This window comes from Lipotes vexillifer, unplaced genomic scaffold (assembly GCF_000442215.2).
Source record: "Lipotes vexillifer unplaced genomic scaffold, Lipotes_vexillifer_v1.1 scaffold241, whole genome shotgun sequence".
NCBI lineage: Eukaryota > Metazoa > Chordata > Mammalia > Artiodactyla > Lipotidae > Lipotes > Lipotes vexillifer.
The window spans coordinates 624,968-634,744 of record NW_006784922.1 but is presented as its reverse complement, the minus strand read 5'-3'; the positions used below and the strand labels follow the sequence as shown (position 1 = coordinate 634,744).

At 42.3% G+C, this 9,777-nt stretch overlaps 1 protein-coding gene across 2 annotated transcripts in view; it reads left to right on the top strand.

The window, feature by feature from the left end:
- The first annotated feature begins 4,314 nt into the window (after positions 1–4,314).
- BTF3 (basic transcription factor 3) overlaps positions 4,315–9,777 on the top strand; it is an 8,270-nt gene continuing 2,807 nt past the window's right edge. The window contains exons 1-4 of one of the 2 annotated variants that reach the window (XM_007457048.1): positions 4,315–4,446; positions 5,012–5,080; positions 8,975–9,088; positions 9,411–9,612. In XM_007457048.1, the coding sequence (XP_007457110.1) occupies positions 5,012–5,080; positions 8,975–9,088; positions 9,411–9,612 (385 nt within the window). In that variant the 5' untranslated portion in view covers positions 4,315–4,446. Of the gene's footprint in view, positions 4,685–5,011; positions 5,081–8,974; positions 9,089–9,410; positions 9,613–9,777 lie in introns of both variants that reach the window. The other variant, XM_007457047.1, reaches the window with a different exon arrangement.

Here is a 9,777-nt window from a genome sequence, read left to right as displayed (position 1 = left end):
AGGTCTACAAATATGTCAACATCAAAAATGAAAAATAATCACCCTACCATATTAAGAATAATTAGTCTACATATTAATAATTGCTGATGCTTGGGTGAGGAACCTATGGAGGTTCATTATATTATTTTTATTTTTATGTACCTGAAGTTTTCTGTAATAATGTAAAAAGAATATTCAGTCTGATGTTCAAAAAGTTGCAATTATAGGGCTTCCCTGGTGGCGCAGTGGTTGAGAGTCCACCTGCCGATGCAGGGGACGCGGGTTCATGCCCCAGTCCGAGAGGATCCCACATGCCGCAGAGCGGCTGGGCCCGTGAGCCATGGCCACTGAGCCTGCGAGTCTGGAGCCTGTGCTCCGCAGCGGGAGAGGCCACGGCAGTGAGAGGCCCGCGTACCACAAAAAAAAAAAAAAAAACTTGGAATTATAATTTTGGGACTTATCAAAATGAAGACAATATTTACAGTCATGGGATTGGATGAAACCATTTAGGGAGAGTACAGATAGAAAACAACATAGGACTAAGATGTGAGCATCTCTAATATTTAGAAGTTGGAGGAAGAAGATAAAGCAAAGTAGACTGAAGAGATGCCAGTGAAGTAAAAGGAAACCAGGAGGTGAGATATTCTGGAAACTTAGAGAAGAAAATGTTTCAAAAATGTGGAAGGGCCAAGTATGTCAAATACTGCCTAAAATGAGAACTAAGAATTTGTCTTTGGATTTGCCAAGATGGAGGTTTAGACAATTTGGGGAGAAATTTTGCTATAAAGAGGAGTGCAAAAATTAAGTAGTGGCTGGAGGGGAACAGAAGTCAAATTTTTTTTTGTTTTGCTCTCTTTTAAGATACTGGATACTAAGGCATATTCAGTGCACTGGCAGAATGATCTAGTTGAAAAGGGGAAAAGAGATATAGGAGGGAAACAATAACAGAAGAACCAAGGTCCTGAATGAAATAAACAAGTAGAGAGACTATTTCTTTCATGTGTAACATGAGGGAAGGCAATATCTATAGGTTCAGATGCATATAGATGGATAGACTTGGTGGAGGGAAGATGAGATTGAGTGTGTCTATTTTCACACCTTTAACTCTCTAAGCCTCAGTTCCCTCACCACTAATATGGAAAGTACCTATCTCATAAGATTTCTGTGAGAATTCAACAATCAAGGAGGCAAGACTCAATATTAACCCAGTAGAAAATTGTTATGAAGACTCCTAGTTCAACAATTCTCAATTCTCCATCAACTCAACAAAATTATCAACCTCTCCTTTTCCATTTAATAAAATACCACAACTAAAATGAGTATGATGGGGACTTCCCTAGTGGCGCAGTGGTTAAGAATCTGCCTACCAATGAAGGGGACATGGGTTTGAGCCCTGGTCCAGGGAGATCCCACATACAGCGGAGCAACTAAGCCTGTGTGCCACAGCTACTGAGCCTGCTCTCTAGAGCCCGGGAGCCACAACTACTGAAGCCCGCGCGCCTACAGATTGTGCTCCGCAACAAGAGAAGCCACTGCAATGAGAAGCCAGCGCACCACAACGAAGAGCAGCTCCCGCTCACTGCAACTACAGAAAGCACGCGTGCAGCAATGAAGATCTAACACAGCCAAAAATAAATAAATTTATAGTAAAATAAAATTTATTAAAAAAATAGCTCATTCCTTTAAAAAAAATGAGTATGTTGGATGTAACTTAATGGTGTTGGGGATGTCAGAGAAAGCTTTCCTTAGACACTTAAACTAAGAGCTAGATGAAATATAGATGTTAACTTTATAAAGGTGGGGATGCTAGAAGAAGAGTTTAAGAAGGTTTAGAAACATAAAAGGAAAAAAAAAAAATCCATTGTGGTTATCAGTCAAGGGGCCAGAAAATGAAGCAACTAAAGGCACAGGAGGGCTTCCCTGGTGGCACAGTGGTTGAGAGTCCGCCTGCTGATGCAGGGGACACGGGTTCATGCCCCAGTCTGGGAAGATCCCACATGCCGCGGAGCGGCTAGGCCCGTGAGCCATGGCCGCTGAGCCTGCGCGTCCGGAGCCTGTGCTCCGCAACCGCAACCGGGGTCCGGGAAGATCCCACATGCCGCGAAGCGGCTAGGCCCGTGAGCCATGGCCGCTGAGCCTGCGCGTCCGGAGCCTGTGCTCCGCAACCGCAACCGGAGAGGCCACAACAGTAAGAGGCCCGAGTACCGAAGGAAAAAAAAAAAAAAAAGCACAGGAACATTTATACTCAGTGATCTCCAATACCTCTTGTGTGGGTCAGAATGGGGCTCTTAAGAAATAAACATAATATAAAATAAATATTTTAGCTCTTACTGAAGCAGACTCAAGTCCAACTGAGAGGTGAAAACAATTCATGGACGTTAATTAGACCATAAACCATAAACCAAGGAGGACTGCACATTTCCCCTTTTCTGCCTACTCGCTCTATTGACAAAGGCCAGGTTGAGTGCTGAGTAAATGATTCGTAGGTTTGTTCAAGCTCAGTAGTAAAGTGTGGGAGCCAGCTAACCATATTTGTCATAGACATTGGGAGCACATAGGAAATGGTAATGTGAGTTACTCTTTTGCCATCACTGAGCTAAGATGGCAACTTAGTAGCTATTTTCTCAGGCGGTGGGGGAGGAATCCCTTCAGTTATTTCTTTTAAAAGACTGGTATGTAAATATTAGCAGAATCAGAATTTCCTGACCACTCACAAAATAACCAGGAGTCAGAATCAAAATTTTCTTTTCTTACTATTAGGGAATCTTTCATGATTTCAACACAATGAAAGTTTTAAAAATTACAAAAGAACAAGAGTAAAGTGGAAACCAAAGGAAAGTTAAAACCTGGAACATTTCCTGAAAACAGGTGAAGAAAATCAGGTGGCCGGTTACTTACGTAACACAGGTTACATAGAAACCTGTGTTTATGCAAATACTCAGAAAACCTCACATGACTAGGAAGTTTCAAATGCCATCAGTATAACATGGAGGAAGGGGGGAAAATTGTTCCTGAACAAAGATATACTTTCAAAAAGAGGGTATTTCTATATATTTTGTAATATTCCTACAGCACAGTCATTTTGACCCTTATTGTTAAAACAGTGACCCTCAGAGCCTAATAGTACAAACTCCTTTTTCTGTAATAAACTTGACTCATATTTAATAATAGAAGCAACATTGTTTTTTGAGAAAATATCAACTATTACAAGTATCCTAAAAAGCAACACGGCGGTCCTCACCAGTTATTTTCCTAAAGAGGTCACAATCCTAACAAATTCACATTAGATAAGTATTCAAAAACAAAAACATTAATCTTAATAAGGGAGAAATCTGCACCTAGACAAGTTTTCTTGCTTTATGTAAACTGTATTTTCTCTAGCTTAGATTTCCGACTCACCTTTTAATATGCAAACGCTTTTCATAGCTAAGACCACAAAAAAGGCTGATCAGGAAGGATTCTGATTTAAATTGCCATTTTTAATATCGGTTGTTTTAAGATTGTCTTAAAGCCTGTCCTAGTGTTTAGAAAATTTTAACTCACACCAGTTTAGCCTCCCCAAACACACCAGACATAAATTCTCCTTTGATTGAATTACTCAGCTAAGAGAGGTAGTTTGTTCAACTGTGAATCGCTAATCGTCAAATCCATACCAACTGGTATCAAGGAGTCAACTTTCTAAGACACAAAAGAAATAAGGTAATCACTGACACGGGTCTAAGGTGGTTAGCCACCTGCTAAAATGCAGACTACCTGGTCCCATCCCCAGTCAGACTGAATCGCTGAGAGGTGGGGCTCAGGTCTGCATTCTGAACACGCTCCCCAGAAATTCTGAACCATGGTCCCGCAACCAACCAAACCACCTAATCTGTGAAAGCTAAATTAGCTTCGTTTTTTACAAAACGTCTTGGTAAAGGCTCATTCGGGCCAAAGGGGAAATTCGAAAACATTCCGATGATCGCTACAATCTACACCTCCCAGCGAATGGAGGGGTGAGCACACTCTAGGCTCCCCGACCGTTTCCGCAAACGTGAACAGGCCCTTTCTTCTGAGGATGAAGAACTTGGGGATAGGGGCCCTGAGACAGGACCGACTTACTCAACCCTAACTGTGCAAAGAACCGTGCTCTCTGACCCTTCCACAGCCTTTCCCAGGGTCACTCGCGGTGCTTCCAGCCCAGTCTTTCGTTCAGCCTCCACCCGGCCAGCGCTGGACCACGACAGGACGATCACAGGAGACTGTCAGAAACGCGGCGACCCGAGGCCGCGCGTGCGCAGCCGGCCGCTGAGCTCGCGGCGAAGTCCGTTTCCTGACTTTTAGAGGAAGTGGCGTCGCGTCACTTCCGACCTCCCTCTAGCTGCCATCTTGCGTCCCCGCGTGTGTGCGCCTTATCTCAGCTGGTCTGCCCGAGACCCCCCTGAGCGCCAACCCTAGTCCCCCGGGCTGCCCCATTTCCGCTCCAACAAGGTACAAAAAGGCTTTGGACGCCGGCGTGGGAGGAGGACGGGAACGGGGGCGGGAAGTGCCCGGAAGGAGCGAGACAGGGAGGGACAGGGCTGAGGAGAGGAAGGCGATGCGACGGACAGGCGCACCCACTCAGGCTGACTCTCGGGGTCGAGGTCGGGCCAGGGGCGGCTGCCCTGGGGGCGAGGCGACGCCGTCTCTTCCTCCACCTCGCGGCGGAACCCGAGGACAGGAGCCTCAGGTACCGCGAGGCTTGCGGAAAGTGGCCGGGCCGGGCAGGCCCTGGCTAGGCCGAGGCGAGGCCAGGCCGGGGCCGGGGGTGGGAGGCGCTGACCAGCTGTGGGTTAGAGCCCTTTTTCTGGGCCTTTAAAGAGAGGGGGAGGGGTAGGAAAGCGGGTGCTCTTTGGGCTCCCTTGGAACTGAAGTTCGGGAGCTTGGCGGGGTGGATTCGGGATCCAGGCCTCGGCCTGTGTAGGACGTTTATTCCGCTGGTGTCTTGGGAAATAACGAGCGTGGAATCCTAGAGTGAACTAGATCTTTCCTCGCTGAGGGTTTCCTGTTTTTCTAGATGAAAGAAACTATCATGAACCAGGAGAAACTCGCCAAACTGCAGGCACAAGTGCGCATTGGTGGGAAAGTAAGTTTTACTAGTGTTGGGTGTTTTGGGTTTTGGTTTTTGGGTTTTTTTTGAAGTTTTATGGTTTAGGTTTTTTTCTCCTTTGTATTTTTAATAGAATTGGCTTGTCACTTTGTCTCTAGAGGGCATTTCACAAAGTTTGCAAATCGTTATGAAGGGAGTGGCAAGGGATTAAATTAGGTATACAGTGTAGTATATCGGTGAGACGTGTAGGTTGTAAATTAGATTAAAAAATGCAAGGGAAGAGATAAAGAGAGCACTTAAACTGCAAACTGCTTTTATGTAGTTGTTTTTAGTGTTACAGTATTTTAAGTAGAACAGAAGTGTCTCCTAATTTAATTAGAAAGAAAATGTGCCATTTCGGTTAGATCATCACGTGACCCTTAATACCCTTGTTTTGTCATTGGCTTTATAATCTAAGTTGTATACAGTCAGTGCTTGATTTTTATTTTATTGATTTATTTATTTAATAACTAAGCTAACAGGATCTAAGTTTCACCTATCTTTTCAACTTTAGTTTATGGTTGTGGATAATTGTGGTACTTAATAGTTGGAAGTTCATGCCTCTTGTAAATTAGAAGTTCATGCCTCTTGTAAATTAAGACCTTTCGTAATCCTTTCTTAGCTAAATATAACCCAGGGTAGTTGTGTATTTTGTAGGATATTTGAAGGTGTCATTCTTATAGGTATATTTTTTTAATTTAAGAGCAATGACTGTGGATTTGGAAATATTACCTAAGCAGATACCATTCCATTTTTGCTTTGTAATTACACTGAAACTGAGGGAATGAGAGTGATTGATGGGTGGGTTTTTAAATGATCAGTTTTTGTTTAATTGATCTTTCCTGGTGGCTATTTGTCCCCTTCAAGGGGTTTCTTTTTTGAACTTGGTAAGTTTTAGGTTCTCTAATTTACTTAAGTCAGAAGTGCACTCTAGCAGAGGTCTACCTAGTTGTATTTTACCTTATGTTAGCACATTCCTAGTATTTAACAAGGTGTGGTAGCGTGTTGAAACAGAGCGTGTCTTTACTTGGTAAAACTTGTAAAGCTTCCATGCTACAAGTTTATTATCTATTAGTTTTTCTCACTTCAAGCATTTACCTTCAAGTAGAGTCTACTGCAAAATAGCCAAAAGTTGCACTTAGACTTAAGTAATAAGATGTATATCTGTTAATTACTGGATTTTGCCAGAAGTGAAAGTATCCTGATGTCCCCCCCACCCCCCCGTGCCCCCAAGCTGGTCTTCAAGATCTACACCTACCCATTAACAGCAGTAGGTGTTTCTTGTCCTTTTTAGCAATTGTTATAAGCTAGGTGTGGCCTTCAGGTGCCAGGAAAACTCGTATTCCTTGTGGCTCAGTGTTTGGGTTCTCTTATATTGGTATTTTTAACCATCATTCCTTTCACTGCAGGTTTCAGAAGGAGTCATTTGAATAATGTGCTTGTGTGCCTTCTTTTTGTGGTTACTCTGATCATTAGTCTTTAACTTGTGAGTGACATCATTCTAGGGTAAAGGAAAGTCAAGGTTTTCTAGGATTCTTAAGGCTGATGTAGGATTAAAATTTGTTTGGTTAATGTAGGAACTATCTCTGTCATTGTAATATGGAAACATTTTCTTCACGTTTTAAGAAACCTACTTATTGTGGAATGTGAAATTAGATGAGTTAGTGTTGCCTTAGAGAAATCTGCAAGTGTTAGGTACTTTTTAGATAAATGCCATTAAAGCCCATTATTTCAGTAAAAATTGAGTGTAAAGTGTATGAAACCTATAGAATGTGGGCTGGTTTTGTTTTTAGAATCTTACAGTAGTTCTTTGGAATGTCTTTTAGGGAGGATTCTTTGGAAACCCGGTATCTACATCGCTTCAAGATGATCTTTATTCTTAAAGGTTTTGGGCGGGGGGTGTTTGGTAACCAGTATTTTTTGTAGCTATTGATATTTTCTTCAGTTAAGCTATGATTTGTTTAAGCCTTTACTATTGCTGGATCCTGAGAGTATAAAATTTAAGAAGTTTAAAGTCCTTAGAGGGGGACTTGAATGCTAGTAGGGGAGATAGGCATCTTAAAACAACAAAACGAAACAAAACCCCCTTTTCACAGTGTAATATACATAGTGGAACAGAAGCATTTTCAAAATACAGAGATGGGAATGATTTGGTTTGGGGGGGTTAATGGCAGTTTAGGGAAGGCACAGAAGAGATGATGGCTTTAGCAGGATTTTAAAAGGATGAATAGGAATTGGTGTGGAGGTTGGGGGAAGGTGAAGTCAGTGGGTGATAGCCTTTCCATGAAGAGCCTTATGTGCTGCATGAATGGATTAGTCTGTATGAGAAAGTCCATGAGAGTGTCATTAAAGAATTTTGAGAAGAGGGAGATTGGAGATTTGGCATATATGTACAAGAGACAAGTTTTCCTGAAGCCTGTATTCTGTTCATTCATCAAGATGTGTGCTTTCAATGAATGAGATACCGTACTCAATACTAGGTTTATAGCAATAAACAGAATTGAAGCCTTTGAGGAGCTTACGTTCTAGTGAGGAAAGACAATAAAATATATTTCTTATAAGTGTTATGAAGAAAAATAAACCTGGATAGATAGAAAATGAATGTGGGAATTACTGTTTTTCATTGGGTAGTTGGGAAAGGCGACTCCAATATGGTGACATAAGAACGGAGATCTATAGTGAGGTAGGGAGCCATGCAGATGTTAGGGGAAGAAGGGAACAGTATATGCGAAGGCTCCTGTTTGGCCTTTTTTTTTTTTTTAAAGAAGATGTTGGGGGTAGGAATTTATTAATTTATTTATTTTTGCTGTGTTGGGTCTTCGTTTCTGTGCGAGGGCTTTCTCTAGTTGCGGCAAGCGGGGGCCACTCTTCATCGCGGTGCACGGGCCTCTCACTGTCGCGGCCTGTCTTGTTGCGGAGCCCAGGCTCCAGAAGCGCAGGCTCAGTAGTTGTGGCTCACGGGCCTAGTTGCTCCGCGGCATGTGGGATCTTCCCAGACCAGGGCTCGAACCCGTGTCCCCTGCATTAGCAGGCAGACTCTCAACTGCTGCGCCACCAGTGAAGCCCCTCTGTTTGGCCTTTTTAAGGAACAGCAAAGAGGTTTATTTGTCTGAAGATGAGTTTGCATGTGTGATAGAAGGTGGAGTGGTAAGAGTGGCATAGAGGGGCTGGGCAGATAGTGTAGGGACCTGCTAGGTAGGATAGATTTTACTTCAGATTTTACTCTTGGATGCTGTAGAAGTCTATATATAGACATATTTGTGTCTTATAGTATCTTGTCTGTGAATATTAATGGATGTTGATTTTTCTTTAATATCGAAACAGAAAAGGTTAATGGTTCTGGATGTGGAGTTTCTAAGTGAGGCTTAATTTAGGTTGGCATATACTCACTTATAGAGCAGAACTTTGAAAAGATCATTCCTTTATATCTGACAAAACTAGAAGCTTAGAAGTTATGAAGGATTTTTATTTATTTAGTTATTTAGTTTTTGCGGTATGCAGGCCTGTCACTGCTGTGGCCTCTCCCGTTGCGGAGCACAGGCTCCAGACGCACAGCCTCAGCGGCCATGGCTCACGGGCCCAGCTGCTCCGCAGCATGTGGGATCTTCCCGGACCGGGGCACGAACCCGTGTCTCCTGCATCGGCAGGCGGACTCTCAACCACTGCACCACCAGGGAAGCCCTATGAAGGATTTTTAGACAATTCCTTTCATTGTCCTCTTTTGGCTTCCATCGGTGCCTTAATATGCCTACTCACTGCATAAAAGTTTGTGGTTATGGTAATTTTCTTACACAGATTGAGAGGTCAGAAAGGAATTAGAAACTGTCCATTTGAAAATGACTCTTGTGGTATAAACATATGCTGTGTTCTTTCCTTTTCTCCCCACTTTAGGGAACTGCTCGCAGAAAGAAGAAGGTGGTTCATAGAACAGCCACAGCAGATGACAAAAAACTTCAGTTCTCTTTAAAGAAGTTAGGGGTAAACAATATCTCTGGTATTGAAGAGGTAAGTGTCAGATTTTATTTCTTTACAAAAATAAGATTTGATTGAAAACTTTAATGTTCGTGCATTAAATGATTTTTTTGACTCTACTGCCAACAGAGAATTTCATCTCTCTCTAAAATATGTTTCTATTCTATTATCAGGGAGATTGCTAAGTGTAAAAGGGATTAGATTGCACTTTCCATTTCAGGCAGAATTTTGCTTGTGCATTATGGTGAAATACTAGGTTACTTAGCCAGACTTCAGCTTTTGCTTAATACAGTGTTTGGTTTTAACGGGATTTTGGTGAGTGTTGCTAATTTAACAATTTTTTTTTTCTTTTTAGGTGAATATGTTCACAAACCAAGGAACAGTGATCCACTTTAACAACCCTAAAGTACAGGCATCTCTGGCAGCAAACACTTTCACCATTACAGGCCATGCTGAGACAAAGCAGCTGACAGAAATGCTACCCAGCATCTTAAACCAGCTTGGCGCAGACAGTCTGACCAGTTTAAGGAGACTGGCTGAAGCTCTGCCCAAACAATGTGAGTTTCCTAGTAGCAGTTTTGCCCAGGGTTACTGAGTTGTCAGTAGATTTCTAAGATTTAGGGTGCACAGTGGATATGAATATTTTTAAATTCGGAAATGCAGACTTTCCTCTAAGAAATATCATTTTTTTTTTTTTTTTTTTTTTTTTTTTTTTTTTTTTT